We start from the raw sequence: 21,601 nt of genomic DNA on the forward strand, positions 1-21,601 counted from the left end.
AGACTGTCTTTGATCGTTTCATTATAATTTTATAATAATCATTATTTTCCTATTATTCCATTGTTTTTCGCCAGTAGGCTACGACACAAGGCAATTGGTAGCAGCAGTATTAGTAGTAGTAGTAGTAGTAGTAGTAGTTGTTGGTAATATTAGTACTTAGTTGCAGTTTGTTTACTGTATTGATTTTCACCAGTTCGCCACAGTAGTGTTAGTACTAGTAGTAGTAGCACTGATAGTGCTGGTGGTAGTAGTAGTAGTAGTAGTGGTACTAGTACTACTAGTAGTAGCAGCAGTGATAGTACTGGTGGTAGTGGTAGTAGTAGCAGCAGTAGTAGCAGTAGCAGCAGCAGCAGTGATAGTACTGGTAGTAGTAGTGGTAGTAATAGTAATAATACATAATTATTTATATAGTACTTTTCTAAAACAATGTTACAAAGTGCTTTACAAAGAAATAAAAACAGACAAGGCAAAAATAAGAACAAGACCAAGTAAGAGCAAAAATAAAAACTATGAGTAAATTTTAAAAAAATCAAACATTTGTAAGCTTTCACAAAAAGAAACGTTTTAAGACGAGTAGTAGTGGCAGTGATACTGCTAGCAATAGTAGTCGTAGTGGTAGCAGTAGTAGTAGTTGTTGTAGTAGTAGTGATAATGGTAGTAGTAGTACTGGTAGTAGAAATAGTAGTAGTAATAGTAGTAGTAATAATAGTAGTAGTGATAATAGTAGTAGTACTGGTGGTGGTGGTGGTAGTAGTTGTAGTAGTAGTCATAGTAGTACTGGTAGTAGTAGTACTGGTGGTGGTAGTAGTAGTAGTAGCAGTACTGGTAGTAGTAGTAGTAGCAGTACTGGTAGTAGTAGTAGTAGTCGGCTGTGAAGGGACTACAACATTCCTGTCCATGATGTTTGTCCGGCAGCGGCTGTCATGCGGGTACAAACCACTTGGCGTTTGACCGTATGGCGGAAGTGAGGGGCGGGGCGAGGCCAGAGATTGAAGTCCCGGAGCAGCTGATCTGACCAATGGGAGGCGCGGATGTCAGCGCTGTTCCCCGGCTGCAGGGAGACCAACAGTGGGTGGAGAGGGGGAGGGGGGGAGCCAGGCAGTGAAAGTGAGGGCGGAGACCTTACCCAGTCCCGAAAACTCAGCCTCTTCTGGACCGCGTTCAACTTCACTGAACAACCCCAAAACCGATCCAAAAAAGCGAAGACTTGAAGAGGAAGGAAGATAAGAAGAGAGAGAAAAAAACCGTGGTACTTCAAACTTGATTTTACCGCCTTCTGTCAAGAACTGTCTTCCGGTGTTGACTTGTTTTTTTTTTTTTTTTTTGGTTGCGAGAAACGCAAGAGAAAACCCTCCAAAGCACAAAAGTTGAACGTGAGAAATGTGAAGCTACCGGTTTGTGTTTTCCACCAGGCTCCAGGACCCCCTAATTTAATCCATGCAGTACAGTGCAATGGTACGTGAAGATGGATTGTTATTGCTTTGACATGTTGTGATGACATATTTTTTCCCCCTGCAAATTGCGTTTCGATGTTGTCTCCGGCGATTTGCTGTTGCGTGTGCCAAGACCAATACGAAACAGTCACTCGGTAGAAGAAGTGGGTTAACATGGATCACAACAATGCGCGAACACCATAGCGCCAAAAGAGCACTAAATTTGGCACGGATTCTCCGGTAGCCTACGTTAACCTCCCCCGCCCCGTTATTGTCAAAATGAACTTGATTTGGATTGTTGACAATTCTGTGGGACACCACACACACGCGCGCGCGCGCGCACACACACACGCACGTACGCGCGCAATGCGACCAACTCTTAACATCGTTTAACGTTGAAAGCCTCGCAGCCAAAGGCCTGCAGTTTAAAGTCCTCGGCAAGGTGTCTCCCCCTCTCTCCTGCCACAAGATAGAACATTTCAAATAACTTACACATGATTTAACATTCGTCGTAAGTTTTCGCTTTCCTTCCTTTTCGTTTATCGCGTTTTAATGTGTCCAAATTGAAGGCCGTCACATTTCTGCGGCCGATGGCGAGACCGTAGTTTTATATTATAGCCCTCTTTTGCCAGGTATTACTGCGATATCCCGGCCAACATAAACGTGCCGCTCGCAAACCTAATGTCATACTACTTCCCCGGCGAGCCCACGGCTCATGGTTTTTATGAGAGACGGTAATGATAACCTACATGTGATGGATGCAAAAGTTTGTTCTTTACAGGGATCAGTTGATAATAGCTGTCAATGCGCTCTAGAGAAAAGGGGGGAGAAAAAAATCTGCAGTGCATTTGAATGAAAGCAGCAAAAAACTGTTCAGGGCAAGGCTGTGAGATGTGCGGGGTTTGGTGTCCGTGGGAGTCGACCTCTCTGGTCCGAAATAGTCGCTCATAAAATAATTAGGCTAAGGCAGGGAGCAGGAGGGCGATAGCAAAGAGGAAATGTGCTGCGTTTTCAGCGAAGGTTGGTGGGATGGTGGATATGGAATGTGTTCGGAGGAGGAGGAGGAGGTGGCGGTGGTGGTGGAGGAGGAGGAGTGTGACTATGTAATTACGTGGGTGAAAAAAAAAAGTTGAGTCTGATTTGCTGGAATCGCGCAGGACTGAAGGTGTGTACCGGTCGATTTCATATCAAGTTTGAAAAGCAAGTACCATCATCACACAATCCGCGCCCTCTTCGCTCTCCAGAATGCGTTTATGAGCTATCAAGAGGGGGGGGGAAGGAAGAAAGCAAGAAAGACGAGAAGAAATTGGACGCGCAAAACGACTCCAGTCGCGGAACTGCTGCAGCACGTATACACATATATATATATATTTATATGCGTATGCACTGGCTCTACGAATAGAAAAGACACCGGCGTTTGCCAGGCAGTGCCCGTGCATGTAAACTTTTTATTTTTAAATTTTTTATATATTTCTTTTTATTTTTCAGCCCTGTTCGTTTCGATTTCAACGCAGAGACGACACTCTTTTATTTATTTTTTACATTTTTTTTTTGGATGACAGGTTTCCGTGGATGTTTGTTGGATAATGCTTTTACGCGGATAACGGCTCCCACACGTCTTGCATGGTGCACATCATCATCATCATCATCGGTCCGAGAATGGCGCGGTAAAAAAAAAAGTGATCGCAGGAACCGCAGGAATCCTTCACCAAGTTCATATAATTTGTGTGGGGAGGGGGGGATCGGCTCGTCATGTATTCTCCCATTTGTCTGACTCAGGTATTTGTAATCTCTCTCACTCTCTCTTTTTTTTGTTGCAAATTTGCCCTGCTGTGGTGTGGGTGTGTGCGCGCGCGCGTTTGTGTGTGTGTGCGTGTGCGTGCGCTGTAACGTGCGCTCTTTTGTGATAATGACACTGCAAACGCGTCCCAAATCTCGTGCTCGTGCAGGCACTGCGGTCACTCGGTTCCCGTGTCTCCCGCGTACCACGTCTTCTATAACTCATGCCGACGTTACCGGTGGTCCGGTCGACCTCTGCCGCCGGATCGAGAGCGAATATCGGCAGCTCGACCCCTAAATGATAGGATGCGATCTCAAGAGTGCGCGTTGGGAAAGGGAACGCGTTATTACCATGCGGCGGTTTTTTTTTAAAATATGTGAAAACCAATGCACAAACTGGACTAGTAAATCGCGGCACACGCTCGGGGTTTGTGCGTAAAGTTGTGCGTAACGATAGCTCTGTCAGGCGAGCCGGATGGTCACTCTTGATAATTCTGTGCACTTGGTATACACATGCAAATGTCACCCAAAGTTTAGAAGGGTTGGTTTCTCCCTTGGATAATCCTAAATACGTACTACAGTCATAGATAACCTTTTTTTTATCAGTTTGGTATGTCCACCCCCCCCTCCTCTTGAGACACCCCCCCCTCCAGAATTGTAGCAAGACAAGGTTGTGGGGAGATAATGCCACTTCCACTCAAGTAAGATCAAACTAATGATAAGGTGATTCAGGGGTTGGACAGAGTAGCTGACTGTTTTGGCTGACTCAGTTTTACTGTTTATATTTTACTTGGCATAAGTAAGTGATTGACTGAGATGTGGTTTAGTTTGTACTTAAGAGGATTGTGCTTTTATGGCCTCGGCTGAAGTGCACTACGAAGGCCCTTGCCAAGTCATTTATCTTCACAGTATTCGGCTTTAGCCTAGTTATTTAAAAAAAATCACCGTATAGGTGTTGTTGGACAGGATGCCACGAGTATAAAATGCTTTGTATTGCTGACCCGGGGTATTTATTAACAGAGTAATGGCAACTGTTGTCCGTGTCGGTGGCCCCCTCACACTGAAGACATGCCAATAAACTTTAGCCGTGTGTTTGCTGCGGATCCCTCTTGATGATTTGCCATGGGTCAATAATTTAAAAGTACCGGAAAAGAGATTACAAGTTGTAGCCTCTCTCTGTCGACGGTAAAATTTTATGCAGACTTTTAATTGCAACCCCATTTCCCATGCTTATAATATGACATTAGCACGCCTACAAGGAGCTTTTAGTTTTATTGGCGTGAAAAGGGTGGACTTACGAACGTGGCTTTTTTTTTCTTTTCTTTTTTTTGTGGAGGCGCACTGGCAGCGAGCGGAGATAAGGAGTAGATTTCTGTGGTTTCCCATATCCCGCCTGCCTGCCTGCACAAAGAACAATATGTGGTGTAACTCTACAAAGGCCTTCTCAAATGAGCCGTCCTTTTTTGGTTGTTCAGTTTGACGTTTTCATGACCTAAAACAACGTCAAGTTTGCGTTTCCACGTTTTACTCACAGCTGCTGTGATAATCGCTGAAATATTATTCAAGTTATTTTGGAAGGATTTACACGTTACCGCTGCCGGACAGTGCAGACTAAAACACAATTGGCTTGCTGCAATGAGTCACCAAGAGAGAAGTGTTGTGTTGGAATTGCAAAATATATACATGCAAAGTTTCCACTCAAGGCTCATTTTTATATATCTTTCCATTTAGGCTCAAAAATAAGTGAATTGTAAACTATGGTATTAACTGCATCACGTCATTATGCCCCGTGCAATAAACAACTGCCCTGAAATTGAAACGGAGAAAAAAAAAAGTCTTCCGTCATTAATCAAGAAAAACTCCACTCCCTCCTCGGCAAATTATTTTCCAAATAAAACGGCTTTTCTGAGTGCGGGCGAAAAGTGAAATTTACAAAGTAGACTCAAATTTCATCTGCATTGTCTGTGCTAACCTCGGCTGAAATCTGGAGTGAGGTCGGTTGGGTGAGTGTGTTGTCGTACTTGAGTATCAACCCTTCAAATGATTCATCACGGGTTCCCCAAAACCACATCCCAGCTTCAACTTTTGTAAATAATAATTTGCTATTAGCTGTCTTTGCACTGTGCGTAGGTTTTCCTGCTTTCCGCCCATATATGTTCGCCACACTTAAAACATCCAGCCTGTGTACGTGTGCGTGCGTTTGTGTGTGTGCGTGCGTGTGTGTGCGCGTGCGCATGACAGGGACGGGAATCTCCTCTAATTCCCTGTTGATGTTTAACTATCTTTTTGACTGCAGTGCCCCCCACCCCGTTCATCTTATCCTCCATCCTTAGCGGACAGGAGACATGAGACAAGTTCACGGTGGAATGGGGGTAGATTGATAAGAGAAAATGCAAGTGTGAGTGGCGCATGCTCTCTGCACCAGCAGCACAGGAGTCCCGCTCAGAGCATGCTCGGGAAACGGGAGCAGACACTCCAGTGTGTTCAGTCATTGTGCGCGGGGCCATTGTAGTGCCGGCAGTTGACATAAACAGTGGAATTTCCCTGTCATACCTGCAATCCATCCAGATACGTCTAAGATGGTAAACCCACTGCCGCACCGTGCAGAGAAATGTTTTGACTCAAAGCTATGCAACTGCCAGTTGTAAATGATCAAATTGTGTGACCATATCATTGCTTATTAAGAGCTATTTTATCATTGGTGTTGTTGTGTAACTTTTCTGGCAGGGGTTGTTAATTTTCAACAGCCTGGATTGCTGTCCACACATCTTTATAGTTGTAACTTTATGGCTAACTTTCTCTCCTTCTCTCATTGTCTTTCTCTCTCCTTCTCCCCCCCCTCCCCCATCTCCCTCACTGCTCCAGGATGAATTTCATCCCTTCATCGAGGCGCTTCTCCCACACGTCCGTGCCATTGCCTACACGTGGTTCAACTTGCAGGCCAGAAAGCGCAAGTACTTCAAGAAGCACGAGAAGCGGATGTCCAAGGACGAGGAGCGTGCGGTGAAGGACGAGCTGCTCAGCGAGAAGCCCGAGGTGAAGCAGAAGTGGGCATCCAGGCTGCTGGCCAAACTCCGTAAGGACATTCGCCAGGAGTACAGGGAGGACTTTGTGCTCAGCGTGACGGGCAAGAAGCACCCATGCTGCGTGCTGTCCAACCCGGACCAGAAGGGCAAGATCCGGCGGATCGACTGTTTGCGGCAGGCCGACAAAGTTTGGCGCCTGGACCTGGTGATGGTCATCCTCTTCAAAGGCATCCCTTTGGAAAGTACGGATGGCGAGCGCCTCGTCAAGTCTCCGCATTGCACCAACCCAGCACTTTGTGTTCAACCGCATCACATAACCGTGTCAGTCAAGGAGCTGGACTTGTTTCTTGCATACTATGTCCAGGACCAAGGTAGGATTCATGCTCCAGCACTGTGTGTGTGTGTGTGTGTGTGTGTGTGTGTGTGTGTGTGTGTGTGTGTGTGTGTGTGTGTGTGTGTGTGTGTTTTGCGGCGTACTAGTAGTGTGGATGACGGGTCTGGCGAGTCATGTCCACATCCTGACTTTTTGCCAGACTTCTTGGAAGACTGGCTGTGGTTGCCACTGATCAGCTGGAGATGTGTGTACACATCAAATATAATAATCCTATCATAATAGGAGTGCATCTTTGAAGTTAGGCTGGTATGTTTGCTCCATACAAAAGTGATTCCTAATTCAAATGACTTTTACTTGATCTTGAATATCGCACATATTTTATTACATAATATGTGCGTTTGCATTGATGTAGATTAGCACATATTTAATATATCTCTCTCACACACTGTCTCTTTCTGTCTCTCTCTCTCTCGCACACACACACACACACACACACACACACTGTAAGTCAGTTTGTTTTATATATTTATATTATACTTTTGACAGTTATAGAAATTATGGCTGGTGAGATCATAGCAATTATAAGTCGAGGCACAAACCTCCAAACTTTAATTTAGGTGTTTTTAATCAGTTTAATGGAACTCAAAATGTAGATGGACCTTACTGTGATGAATACATTTCATGACGTTTGGCTACTGAAAACAAAAATTTCATTTCAGAATTTTTTTTTTTAATTGTAAAAGCTGTTCTGTTGCCGGTTTGGAAATCGTGTTTCAGAAGTTTCATTCTAAGACAACATCTCCCAAGATTTGGAAAACGTGTCCCTGCTCAGAACGCTTGGCAGGCAGTAAAATGACAAGCTTTCACCTCCTGATGATAAAATTACAAGTCGTCATCAGACCTTTAAAAAAAAAAACAATTTGGAGAGGGAGAATATTGGCCGATAAATCTAAGCTTACATATTTTTTTCAAAATGGGTGTATATGTTTTGGGATGAAACAGTTAATTTCTTTCTTTATTCCTCGAAAGCTGACTTTTTTTTTATAAAAAGCTTTTGTGGACACCAGCAATGCAGGACACATCCTGCAGTTGGTTTTATTTTTCCTCTACTTGATCCTAATTTCAATTTATCTTAACGGAGAATGCCTCCACATTTATGGTGAAAAATGTGATATCGACGGTTCAAAATGAATTTATTCAGTCTGTTGGTTGAATTCCCACGGTTCATCGGCCGTGTAAATCCGTGTGAAACTGTAATAACAATGAGAGGAAACGAAAAATGAAAGAAGCTGAAGATGAACAAACTCTGTAGAAGGTGTTGCACCGGTTTATTGATGTGTCACTTTTACTATCTGTCATATTTTGTACATTGTGGAGCCATGTGTGGCCCGTTGATTCATCACATTTTACGGGCCATACCTCTTAACAGCTCCCTCGATCCAACTCAGTTCTGGAAAATAGGTGCCCAAACAGCCCATTTTTCAAAACTCATTAGCCCTCACATTTGCTCAAAACATTCCACTTTCTTCCTTCTTTTTTTTTTCTGTGAACAAAACCATCGAGATTCCCATCGAGTACCTCCCTCCTGAATTTCCCTCCATCAGTGATTGTGTTGTAGTTACACCCAACGTGCCGAATACCACCAATACCTTCGCTATGGAGGAAGGAACGTCAGTATGGCTAGCTCATTATCATCGAACCCTCGGCGCCATTTTGTGTTTGATGAGTGCCAGGGAAAGCAGAAGGCACAGCGGAGAGACAATAATGGTTGCCATTGGCACCAGGGTTGGCATCGCACCCTCTTTTGTGTCTTTTGTAGGACGCCGCCGCTTCCCCATTTTGCATCTGCTGCGTTTTCAAACATTGAATCCTAGGATGCCCCTCCATCGATGCTCATTTTTAAAGGTCAGATGGATGAAAGATAAAATAAAATATTTGTAGTAAGCGCTCAGGAAGTCATTTGGTTTGGTTTTATTTTTTTTAGAACGGGATCCGGGGAAATTGTTTCTGTGTCCGTTTCGATAAATGTGCCCGCATTTGTGGCAATGAGATGCATTTGCATGTTTGAAATATTTATTTCAGGGTTTGCTCGAGAGCGAAAATGAGCATGTTCTCTTTTGCTCGTGCATAGTTTCAAGTCAGACAGCACATTGTGCATCGAGTGTTTACGGTTGTCCTGAAAAATTTATTTTCTTTGACACTTTGGCAAAAGCTGTAATGGAATTCTTTCAGCGGGATCACAAAGACGGGCACGTTTTCCAGTTTTTCAGGTGAAAGCGTCTTTGCTCTTTCTTCCAGTTACCAAGCAGTGCCCATCTGCAGACAATGCAGCCATATTCTGGTAGCGTGCGGTGTGGCGCCATTTTGTTTTGCACTGTGCCAGGGAGGCAGGGAAATCGCCAGTAATGGTTGTTAGAGGGTTCGGAGGTTGGCATCAAACCCTCTTTGTCTGCTTGCAGCGTGCCTTTGATTCGTTGGTTGGCATCCGCAATGCAGTGGGCACACTGGAAAGTTTTTTGACAGCGGCAGAATGGAAGCCGCTGCCTTTGTTCTATTGCAACTGCACGAAACAAACAAATAAACAAACGAACAAACAAACAATTCAGCCCAGAGAAACGACCAAACGGCTACCCCAACACAGAATCTGTTTTTTGTGTGACTTGTTAAAAAAAAAGAAAAGAAAAAAGAGTTCAGATTCTGCCTATACCATAACGTTGCGCTCCCTGTTCTGCTATTTTGAAATGGAGTGCTCTACAATTAAAATGGACTCTAAATATGCAGCCGCCGTAATTCAGTTGACAGCAATTTTTTTTCTTTTTTTCTGGCCGGTTGGTTAGTTTTTTTCCTCAAACAACGTAAGTTATAAAAAAAAATGTTTTTTAACTGACATTTTCGTGGGTCATTGCCTGAGAAAGGTCGGCAGTTTGGCAGCGGCTGTGCCGGGCGAATTTAGAGAGGGCACTCAGCCCCCTTGTTCTTGGGCACAGATGCGTTTAGCCAGGCAGAGCTCTCGCACCCATGTGTATGCCCAGATGAATGCCCGCTGGGAAGTAGGCTGGGGCCGGGGAGCAGAAGGGGGGTGGGGGTCCATTGTGCCAACTGGCAATCCTTCTTCAATAGAGAGCCGTGGCTTCTCATGAGCAGAGCGCTGCTTACCCTTGTCCGTGACCTGCCAAGAGACCACTCTGGGGCACTTTCTAATTATGACCGGATCAAGAATTGCACACATAAATATCTATTTCTTCTTAAGTCACAATGCATTCCCCGTCTGCATTGCCGTTTTCCATATCCACTTCGACTGAGGGCCTAAGAAGATCACAAAGCAAGTAAGATGATCTTCGTGTCTGGACACGTAAGGAGAGGCCCTGTCCTCATTTGGTTTCGTGTTATTACTCATCACTCCGACTTCCACAAATGTAGGAAAGCAGCCATTGTGTTTGTTTTTTGTTTTTTTTGTTCGCTTTTTTCCAAGCGTAACCCGTTCGCTGCATGCTTAGATGGGCGTGCTTTTCCGATTACACAGGTAAACATCTGGTAAAACAGCGAGCCAGAAATAGTCTGATTCAGAATGATGTGCCGGGAAGGTGTTGAAACAACCCTTTGTGTGGTTATCAATTTGAAGAAAAGGGAGGATTTTCAGGTTTAAAAATTGCAGTATATTTCTCGAACATGCCATAATTATAAATGGACTCGGTGATAAAACAGCTCATTTATACTGAATTTGGAATGGTAGTTGAACTGAAATTGCCTACCAAACAGATTTCTGCAAAAATTAGCTTTTTGAACGATGTCCGTGAGTTCCCTTTATAATCGATAGCAGGGAAGGATTGGCAGTCTGGTTGTCAACTTGTAGGGGTCAAGGTCAGGTAGTTCGCTCATTACCTCAGTGTTGAAAGTTAACACCATCATAAAACAAGATGACCTTACACGTTCCCTCTCACTCAAATGTTTTTTTTTCTTTTTTTAATATGCCGTCCAGACGGTTTGTGGATGCGGCTGAGGTGCCCCGAGAATACATGCTCCTGTGTTAACAGAGACCCTGTTTTACGAGAGCTAGACTTAGCCTCTGGCCCCGGGGTCATGACCTCTGCAAAGAGATGTGACAGGGTGTCCTCTGAAGTTAAATTGAGCAAAACAGATCAGTGAAAACATGCCGTCGTAGGCCTGGGGGCACGTGGAGGAGGGAGACTTTTAACCTGGGGGAGGCGGTCAGGGGGTGTGAGCGCCAGGGCTGGTCATAAGCCCCCCTCATTGACCCCCTCAATTGGGGTCAAACCGCCGCGGTCGCGGGATCATCGCTGGTCTCTTGGCAACTGTTTCTCCCCCATCCCACCACCCCTCCAGAGGGTCTGGCTGGTGGTCGCTTGGTTCAGTGGCCTAAGTGAGGGGGAGTAGGCATCACCAGCTCCCCGTCCACCCCCCGACACCACCACCGCCACCTAACCTGCTCCAAACATGGACCACTGGCTCCTTAACCGCGCTGTGTGGGGTGGCCGTTTGCATCTTGTTTTCCACCCTGCTGGCTGGGAGGCATGGTCAGGCGGCCAGAGCGGTGGCCTGACCTTCTGGGTCACAGTGGAGGTTTGTGACTAAGCACCCCCCCCCCACACACACACAGCACACACCGACACCACCACCCTGCAGTCCCCCCCCCCCATCTCCTTATCCGCCTCTGCCATCAGGAATCACCCCTGCGGTGGACTGCTCAGCCAAGTCCCTCTCTCACTCCTTCTCTCTCTCTCTCTCTCGCTCCGTTTTTCCTTTCTCTCTCTCTCTCTCTCTCTCTCTCTCTCTCTCTCTCTCTCTCTCTCTCTCTCTCTCTCTCTCTCTCTCTCTCTCTCTCTCTCTCTCTCTCTCTCTCTGTCCCTCCCCCTGGCTTTTCCTCAAGTCATAGACTCCCTCTCTGACAGCTGTCCCAGGCCAGGCTCTTGGCCAGAGAAAGGGTGGCTGGGTCGATGCCAGCAGTGTGAAACAAAACTTGTTGTAGGCCAACCGCGTTAAGGACACCACGGTTCTGCCGTCCTTTTTGCAGTAAAGACAAATAATTCAATTGTGCTGCATTTCCTCCTTTTTTACTGTAAGATCACACTGAAAATAGCACCGATTGAAGGGGGGTAAAAAACTACTCTTGAGACTTTTTTTTCTTCCATGGGTAGAATTGTAATTGAGGAGTAGCGATTGAATCTAACGTTTCTGAGGCAAAAACAGGTATGTTGCAAAAATAGCAGGGGGTGACCAATGACTCGGAAGCCACGTAGGGAGTAACTCGAAAGACGTCCTGTTAAAAAATCTTCAGAGTGAACTGCACAACCCTGAGCTTGGCTCCTCTTCTGGCTACCTTATTAGTATGCAATAGAGCCTGCGGTGTCTGGCTACCTCTCTCCCATAGCCCTAACCTATCGAACACATTCTCTCAATCTAATCCACTTACAACTCCCTCCCAGCTCCACCGCCCGCCTTATTGATTTCCGCTTCCCACTAAATGTCTTCCCAATCCTTCTTCTCCTGACCTGGGAGCTATATACTTTATGTTGTGCAGTGTCGGTTTGCTCGTGCTCACTCATTCTCTTTTTTTTTTCTTACCCTGGTTGTCCTTCTTTCTTTCTTTCTTTTTTATTTATGATCTCACCTCATCTGAATCTCTCTCTCTCTCCCTCTCTCTCTCTCTCTCCATTTGCGCTCATGCGTTCCCCTCCTGCTCTTTCACAAATGCTGACATGGGTGCAGTGCCGTCAGGTTGCCTGGCTCAGTATGAAGCCTGTGTTATTAGCAGCGGGGTTTTGCTCGAACAAATACCTCCAGGCTTAAACAGACCGTGTTACCTCCTTAGCTCTCTTTTGTGTGCCATGTGTACATAAATCTCCATGGAAACAGGGCAACTCGGAGCAGAGGCCACAGCGAAATGTGGATGCCTTCTCGCTCAACAAAATTTACAGCTCCTCTTCTTCTTCTTCTTCTTTTTTTTTCATATGCTCGTCGTGTTTTAATTTTCCCGTGTCACACTTTGGCTCCTAGCATCCGTCAAAAACAAGAAGAGGCCTTTTAAGTGGGCGTTCTAAGCAACAGGAGTTGCACTGAAAAGGCTTTTCTTGTGTGTGTGTGTGTGTGTGTGTGTGTGTGTGTGTGTGTGTGTGTGCGTGCGTGCGTGCGTGCGTGTGTGTGTGCGTGCGTGTGCAGGAGTCAGGGTTACAGTTTGGCGTTGGCGGCTGCACTTGGTTAAGGACTCATTTCGTTAGTCTCCTGGTTAAGATCTCAGCCTCACTAACACTTTCCCAGGCTTTTTTTTTCTTGGGGAGGACTCCCGAATGCATTTCAAATCCCCCGGAGGCCACTTGACTGGAGGACCAGCACCTCCCACTCCTTCCAGCTAGCCTCCCCAACCCCCACCCTGTCTGCCAGCCCTCCCAAATGAAGACAAATGGGTACATTCACCCCCTATCCCAGGCGTTACACTGTACCTCACTGTCCTGCCTCACAAAGGACGTCCCTGCGTCTCCATCCGACAGCTAAGCCTCTCCTCTCTCTGTCTTACTGCCTGCTGAGCAGCCGGTCTACCTCACTGTCTGCCTCCCTGACCCTCAGACTGTTCCTATCAGACAGCCGGGTCTGTGTTTAAAAGACGAGCAAGAGAAAGGCGACTACAGAGGGACAGATGTGTTTCTGGTCCTGTGTCTCTGCACCGTGCTTATACACACGCAACAAAACCAGATTAGTAGTAGCACCTTACAGTATGGCATACTATGTAAGGGGTGTATAAGTATTTACTTGTTACTTTATTAATGGTTAATGGCTTATTAATTCACTTTAAATCTGTAATGAGGTGTTATAACGTATTAATAAAAAGACTTCTTGGGTTGTCAGGTTGGGAGCGCATGTGGGGAGAGTCTCCATACTAGACATTGTCTCAGAAACAGCATGGTTAGCTGAAGATAGTCAAACGGCTGTATGGCAGCCTCAGTAACCACAACCTAAATATAACCACTACCTAATCTGAACCCTTAACTAAACCCCAACCTAATCTTAACCCTGAATTTAATCACCACACATGCACGCAGGGCTGACAACTCTCCTCCCCAGCCAAGCACTGCTGGGAAAAAGAAAATAAAGTTTTGGGGGGGTTTTTTTGTGAAAAATTGGGCTTAAGTGAGACATTGGCAGAAAAAATATATTTTTGCATGCATAGATTATCGACTGTGGTTTATTTTACCATCTTCATTGCCTTAAAATGGATGTGGGATAGAGGTCGTCACACAAAGCGCCGCCATTTCTTTAGAAATAGTGATGTTGGTGTAACTAAGAAATTTGCTAAAATTTTATTTTTTTGCATGCATTGATTTTCAACGACAGTATGAGTTTTGCCAGTTATGATAAGCAAACTCATGCGGGAGGGGGGGGGTTTATGGTAGGGAGAGGAAGCGGGGGGGTGGTGGATTTTTTGGGTGTGTTATGTCAAAATTGCTCACCTCTCCAAAGTTACCTACAACAGCTTTAATAAATGAGTGAAGTAATTAGTAACCACTCATAAAGCCTTTATAAAGTATGCCTTATTAAAATAGTTAACTAACAGGAAAACGTGCATCACAAAAGCCGGGCTGTGACTTACACCCGAGGTGTGGGCCCTGTGAACAACTACCCATTGGAGGGGAGAAAAGGGGGAAACGGGGGTGCGACGGGGAACCCGGGGCAGGAACAGACAATCACAGCGGTTTCCCGGGAGACGTTAACTTCTAACCCCACCCCCACCACCACCACCCCTCGCCCGGCTCTGCCCCGTCAAACTCTTTTCAGTCCAGACAGTGCCGATCAGTGGTCCCAGAGTGATGGTTGTCTCCTCTTTTGTCTGGCTGTACAGTACGGGCTCGTCACTGTGACGGCTCAACGGGACCTGAGCGGGGGCAACGCCAAAGAAAGACCCCGCCGCCGCCCCAACTCAATGCAAAATGTACTTTTGGGTGGGCATGCTGTTGTCTGGGTGGGGGGGCGGGGGGCACGAATCCCCAGTGGAATTTTTTTTTTTTTTTTTTTACTGTCAGTGCAGCGGGTCAAAGAGGGGATATGGTGTCTGGGGCTTGGGAATGGCCCCGTTAGCGACAGACTCAGCAGCGCCCCATTGAGTCGTCGGAGCTCAGTCAAAAACGGCTCCTTTCCTCCGCTCATAGACGTCAGGTTTCCCCACCTGAAGAAGCTCTCCTTTCTAGTATGACATTGATAACCAAACCACCAAAATGACTAAAGTTACTTTCTGCCTTGCAGTGAACGTATCATTTTCCCACCGACTCTCCTGTGTGAAGGCATTAGGGAAACGGACCCGGAGGAAGAGGTGCCGAGTGTAAAATCATGAAACTTTTCTTTTAAGTATTCAACAAAAAGGTCCAGTAGAAGACTCAGAAAGAACCCTAAGAGGTCATTTTCAAATGTACACAGACCTAGGTATAACAGGATAGCGCTAAACCCCCCCCCCCCCAAAAAACCCCACCTTAACCAGTGAGCAAACAAATGAGAAAGCATAAATCAAAGTCCAGTCGTGCAAACTCTGATCACCCAGTGCCGGTTTATTTCAGAAACATTACCCACCGTCGAAGCATAGCTAAAATCTCCACAAAAATCACTGAGGAGCTTCAGTTATTCTTTTTTTTCATCAAATAAATGTAATCACACACTCTTGCCTCCACCCCTGCAAAAAGTGCCGTGTCTAAATATCGTCTTAGTGAATCTGGCCGGTTGGCATGGCTGCTCTTATGAGATTAGTGATGATGAAATGGCGTTGCCGTTGTGTGACTGCTTGTGGTAGGAATAGCGGGGTTCACTGTGGTCTAAACCCTGTGATTAAAGTCCGCCACAGCACTAGTGGGAGGGTTAATGAAACCTGTTATTTCTGCTGGGAAGAAACCGAGGTCGTTACTATGACACTCTCTGAAAGCCTATATGATCTGGCCTTGGATAATTCAAATTCTTCTTATAGAGACCCGCTTTCATTTATGGAATAAGACTCCAGCTGGTGTTTGGGCTGTGCTGACTTGGAGAAAAACCCTTCGGAACACACACATACACACACACACACACACAGGCAGTCTAATACGGATATACGTACACACGGTCACGTGCATGGACATGCAAAGCCACAAACCTACTTGGTGTGCACACAAACAGGCAATTATTGCTCACCTGGAATCCAGCCCAAAAAGCCTGCATTTAGATTCAATCAGCCGTGCCTTGTCAATAAACACAGCGCTCTAGCATCTGTCAGGCAAAAATTGAAAGTAAGACCGCTTAGAGAGCCTGTTCTGGATTTTCCAAGTCAAGACTGTAATTAGGCCTGCAACATATGCACAGACCTACAAGCTGCACTTAGTTTGTGGATCCTCGTGAAAAAAAATAACTCCACATCCCCTCTCCTGAAGCTGACTTGATGGTAGACTACCCTACCTTAAGTCAAATTGGGTAACCAGCTGCCCATTAGGCTCTTGCGATCCCCATCCCTGTAGTTGTCTATGTGTACGACTACTAATGCCTGCCCGTTAAAATGCAGACTATAGTTGGGTTAACAAGTCCGGCTGATCACCAAGTATGTTTGCATACACAAGGAATGTCGGTCTGATGCTCACATGAAACCACAAGGGAAAAATGCAACACTCTATAAGTAGGAATACCAAGACTGAATACGTCTGTAAAACTGACATCAGGAAATTGTCATAATACATCTTCGCAATGGAAAATCAAGAGATGAGCGCTACTCAACAGCATTCACACACTGACTATTGTTTAGATGAACTTTGGCCAGTAGGGCCACCATAAATAGTTGATCTTGCTTTGCAGCGTTGGCAGCTTTGCTGCGCCAGTTATATCTGCTGGCCTCTAATAATCTATGTACATAAAATAGCTTTCTTGATTAGTTATGATAATCAGATTAGTTGATCCACAGATGGCTAAATGACAATGAAATGAAATCGCTCATCGTCTCTTCGGGGAACCCAGCAGAGTCTGTTTGGTGTCTCCCGCTAACATCTTCATCTGCTTATGACCAGGTCTGTTTCTCAAACTAACAGACCCTCCCTCAGCAGACATTTTTCCCTCCCCCCCCCCCTTTTTTTTTTCTTTCTGTAAAACCTCTGGCTGTAACTTGGGTTGCCATGTGTGTCTTGTTAAGGGCAGTTATGACAAATGGCAGCAGCTGTACAAACTAATCCCTCTGTAGCTTTCACACATGGCGCCCAATTAACAATAGACCGCTGTGGGGCCCTAATCCACGGCACGGCCATCCTCTGGTCCCACTCACACAGCCGCAACCCCAGGAGCCTCTTCTCTTCCGCACGCTGGCTAGCCAGCCTGCCCCTGCGGTCTGATGGGAGCCAGAGAGCGCTGCGGGGTCTGTCGGGGTTGGAGGCGCGGTAGCCATCTTGTTTGTTTCCACGTTGGGAATCCTGTTTCCCGAGGCTGAAGAGTCAGGAGTGTTTTTTTTTTTTTTTGCCGGGATCATGTTTCAGTCCCTATGAGAACACACGCTGCATCCGTGAAGTACGTATAAACTTTTTCTGGAGGAGTTCAGGCACACACATGCACACATGGGCTCACGTGTACACTGCCCGTGTGCATGCATAAAAACACATGCGCACAGCTGCAGCTGATAGATTTAGCAAAGTGGTTGTTGACGGGGTGGGTGGGAGCTTCGTGTGCATGTGTGTGTGTGTGTGTTTGTGTGTGTGTGTGATATAGGTTTCCTGTCAGCGGGCATATTTCCAGTAGTTGTATTATGATAAACTGTTTTTTTTTGTTTTTTGGTGGGGGTAGGGGGCTCAGACAGCTGAAATTCTCTGTTTAAACCCCCCCCCCCACACGCACACACACTCACATATACTCTATGTACAATATTACACCATCTCACACATTGCTGTGTCCCCAGACACCATTCTGTGGAGGTAGGCTTCATGTTCACACAGTGCTACTGGGAGCAGTGGAACAGCAAAACTACACAGGGAAGGATGGAAATGCTAGTACACATTCCCAACTTAATAGCTAAATAGCTCTTTTCTGCTTTGGACGCGTCAGCCCTGTCTGTACACACACACACACACACACACACACACACACACAACATTCACTTCACCAGGCATGCAATTTCAGTGTGCGAAGATTTTTGTCTATCAACTCCAAGGCGAAGTCAGCCCAGTTTTCCAAGGCCATTCTTAAGCATCTTTGCTTTAATTTTAAATTAAAAAAAAAAATCAAAAAGAGTTTCACTTGCATACAAAATGGTAGGTTTTTCTTTCCACTTTTTTTTCCCTTTTTTTTTTCATATGACGCAAAACAAGGCCACAAAAGAGGGTTTCAGACTCAAAGCAGGGGTGTTGGAGAGTGGACGGCCGTCAGGAGAGAGCGACGCGAGGTCTGTGCCAAATCTATGACATGAATGAAACAAATGGATGAAGGAAAATGAAAATGATCGGGGTGCGATGTCTGGCAGGCGATGCAAGGCCAGTGCCAACAGTTATGAATGGGCAACTGCTGCTGAGCGAAAGGGGGGAAAAACACACACACACACACACACACACACACACACACACACACACACACACACACACACACAAAAACAGAACTCACTTTTTATTATCCGCCATCCGAGAAAAATGAACCGGGTGCAGCCCTTCTGGTCATGGCGAGTAGCCCGAGGGTGGAGCTTCAAGACACTTCAGTAACATCCCCACAAGAGAGCGAGAGTGTGTGTGTGTGTGTGTGTGTGTGTGTGTGTCTGTCTGGATGACAGGTTGAGAAAGGAAAAGCAGTTTAGAAAACCTACCAAACTTCAAGAACTCAGAGGTGTCTCTTAAACATAATCAGTGAATTAAATAACACACACACACTCGCCCATGCACACTCTTACACTCGCCCATGCACACTCGTACACTTGCCCATGCATACTCGCACATGCACACTCTTACACTCGCCCATGCATACTCGCACATGCACACTCGTACACTTGCCCATGCACACTCGCACATGCACAAGCACGGTAAAAGCAACCACTCTTAAAACACAGCCAAACTTGCAGAGCAGTGAAGGAGAAGGGTCATAAATCTCCGGGTATCTCGTGCAGTCCTGTATATATATCACATGCAGCTTGTTCCTATGCAGGCATGCCATGATGGAATGAGCAGCATATTGACCAGATGTATGTGTGTGTATATATATATAAGACCTGAGGTTAGGTCAGTGCAGGACATCGACCAGACTCGCTGCAAGGTACATGCACCCCATCACGTACACCACATCGCCCAGTGATAAATAATGCGTTCATGTAAAGCACTTTGCATCAGGAGAAAAAAAAAAAAGCATTTGCAGTGATGCATGAGCCTGTCATCTACAAGGGCCGTGAATTTACAGAACAGAGGCGTTTGCGCTCGGGAGAAATTTGTTCCACAACTAACAGAACGTAATTATTAGAGACACGTTGACATTAAATTTGAATACAAATTAAATTCCCGGTGGTTTTGTCCATATTGTTCCATTTTAAGTGGGTGCCGGGTCAGGCCGCGTCTTAACAATGTGACGCTCGTTGCCAGCGGGAGGATCGCGGGCGAGGACTTTATTCATATTTATTATCGTTGCCATGTGTACACAAGCCCCGGTGTCTCAGTAGAGCTCACCCTGTTTTCAAGAATGATATCATTGTTTTGTGGGTTTGTTGTTTTGTTTTGTTTTTTCATACAGGTTACTGCCCCCTCCCCCCCACTTTTTTTTCCCTTTTTAAAGTCAAAATCTTTTATTCTGCCAACGTCACCCGCCAACTGACAAAGCGCTCTCTGTTTGGTGATAAATCCTCAGAACACACACACAAACACACACACACACACACACACACACACACACACACACACACACACACACACACACACACAACACCCCGTGGTTTCCCTATTATGCCAATCAAAGCGACGTTATCAACGATCCGCATGTTCTCACCCTGAGACAGAGAGAAGAAGAAAGCCCCATTGACTGATGCAGCCAGCCAGGCCGTCCGCGACAACCTCCTCAAGTAAAGACCAGTGTCACTGCTAGGAACCCCCCCCCCCACCAACCCCTCCCGCCCCTCTTATCCACCCCCCCCACCTTCCCAGCCTACTCCCACCCCACCCAACCCCGTCGACCCCTCTTTCCTCTATATGTCTCTATACTTTGGGGGATCATAATAAAGGGGAGTTGGATAGGGCTTTGTGTGTGTGTGTGTGTGTGTGTGTGTGTGTGTGTGTGTGTATTGTCAAGGTGCTGCCGGGCGACTCTGTCCCATGCTGGCGGTGGGGGTAGATGGTGGGTGGGTGGGTGGGTGAGTGGGGGGGGGGTTGATGGAGGGGTGGGGGGCTGAAAAGACAGAGCCGTCACCTGCCAGACTGCTGGAATGTTAATGCCGTGGCTCTGATAATTGGATTTTATACACACCGTCTGTGAGGAACGTCCAGCAACTTTCCCCCTCTTATTGTTCGGACTGGCCCCAGACCCTCAATAGGGCTTGTCTGTGTTTATACAAGCACTCACGTCTCAATAAAGACTGTTTACAATGCGTGTGTGTGTGTGTGTGTGTGTGTGTGTGTGTGTGTGTGTGTGTGTGTGTGTGTGTCTCGCCTTGGCCGTCTGAATCAGGGAGCATGTGTGTTGGACGGGGGGCGGGGTGGGTCGCAGAAAACGGAAAACAGGAAAGTTTGTGGAAGTCACGATTTTACAGATATCGCGAGATCTGATCGGGGTTTAGAAATGAAATGTCTCTCTTCTATTTTGTTTTCCTTTTTTTCTATCGAAGTAAATTTAACTTTTTCTTTCTAACCCCCCCCCTCCCAAAAAAACAAAAACAAAAAAGTTATTCAATTCAATAATTTTTTTCTACTAGTCATCTCATCCCACAGCCACCAACCATCATTACGCCTGACTCTCAAATTAGGAGCACACAGCCAAAGATATGGACACACCCACGAGGGGGTCGGAGGTGAACGGGAGCCACTCCCTATTGGCGGGACGTGTGTGAAAGCCTACATGATCGGGATTCATTAGGGAAGTTATGGCTCTTGTTTGCATTGGAGGTGTGTGTGTGTGTGTGTGTGTGTGTGTGTGTGTGTGTGTGTGTGTGTGTGTGTGTGGCGGGTTGGCTGGAACCGGCCCGGGAGCCCGTGACGCACTGGTTTCCCTCTCTCTGGCCTCCCGAGCTATTTCCACCCAGGCTGCAGCGGCTTGAGCTGGTTAAACGTCTCGGCTGCACTGACCTAAATTCCTCGTATTCACCTCAGAAGACCCTTGCCTTTAGCTAACCAACCGTTTTTAATTTTTTTTTTCATTTCCCCCCCCACCCCATACACTCTTTCAATGCAATGCCCGGACTTGAAATGAACATATGGTTTGTTTGTGTATAGAGGTCCCTTCCTGTACATAAGGAAGCCATGTTCTGCAAAAAAAAAGACATCCTATCCGCCGGCTGTATTCCCTTGGAGTGGAGCTGCTCAAAACAATGACAGAGGTTTTTTTTTCTTTTTCTGGCAGAGATATGTTGTGGTTAGATAAACAGCCTCTAATTGCATTTAATCTGTGTTAAAATAAGGCATTTGGAAGAATTACTCTGGTATGTTTACCAAACAGCTGTTCTGTGGATCCTTTTTTTTTTAAAGGGGAAAAAAACTATCTGAAATGTAATGAATTTGGCTCACCTCATTGGTTAGCGTGGAAAATAAGCTCAGCGCTACATTAACTTATGCATGGGTTTCCAATCAGGCTTCAACTATTGTAGAAATGACGGCGTGAAATCTATTCAGTTTGGTGAACATTGTATTGAGGATAATGTGCCCTGATTTAAACTCTGCAAAGTCTGCATCACAGCAGCGCTGTGCCACTTCTTCTGAGGGTTTTTTTTTACATAATAAACTAGAAATTATATGCAATTATATATATTGGTGCCATATTCTTTGACTGTTGTAATGGCGGCGTTGTCGTAACGTATGCAATCAAATTATTCTACACAGCATTGAACAAACGCGTGGAGAAAAAATGGGAAT

At 45.9% G+C, this 21,601-nt stretch overlaps 1 protein-coding gene across 4 annotated transcripts in view; it reads left to right on the top strand.

Annotated features, from left to right (window-relative positions):
• Positions 1–1,195: 1,195 nt before the first annotated feature.
• LOC130130558 (nuclear factor 1 B-type-like) overlaps positions 1,196–21,601 on the top strand; it is a 71,842-nt gene continuing 51,436 nt past the window's right edge. For 2 of the 4 annotated variants that reach the window (XM_056300267.1, XM_056300269.1), the window contains exons 1-2: positions 1,196–1,455; positions 6,078–6,609. In XM_056300267.1, coding sequence (XP_056156242.1) covers positions 1,438–1,455; positions 6,078–6,609 — 550 coding nt within the window. In that variant the 5' untranslated portion in view covers positions 1,196–1,437. Of the gene's footprint in view, positions 1,456–3,079; positions 3,213–6,077; positions 6,610–21,601 lie in introns of those variants that run through there. The other 2 variants (XM_056300266.1, XM_056300268.1) reach the window with 1 other exon arrangement.

Source organism: Lampris incognitus, chromosome 20 (assembly GCF_029633865.1).
Source record: "Lampris incognitus isolate fLamInc1 chromosome 20, fLamInc1.hap2, whole genome shotgun sequence".
In the NCBI taxonomy this organism is placed as follows: Eukaryota; Metazoa; Chordata; class Actinopteri; order Lampriformes; family Lampridae; genus Lampris; species Lampris incognitus.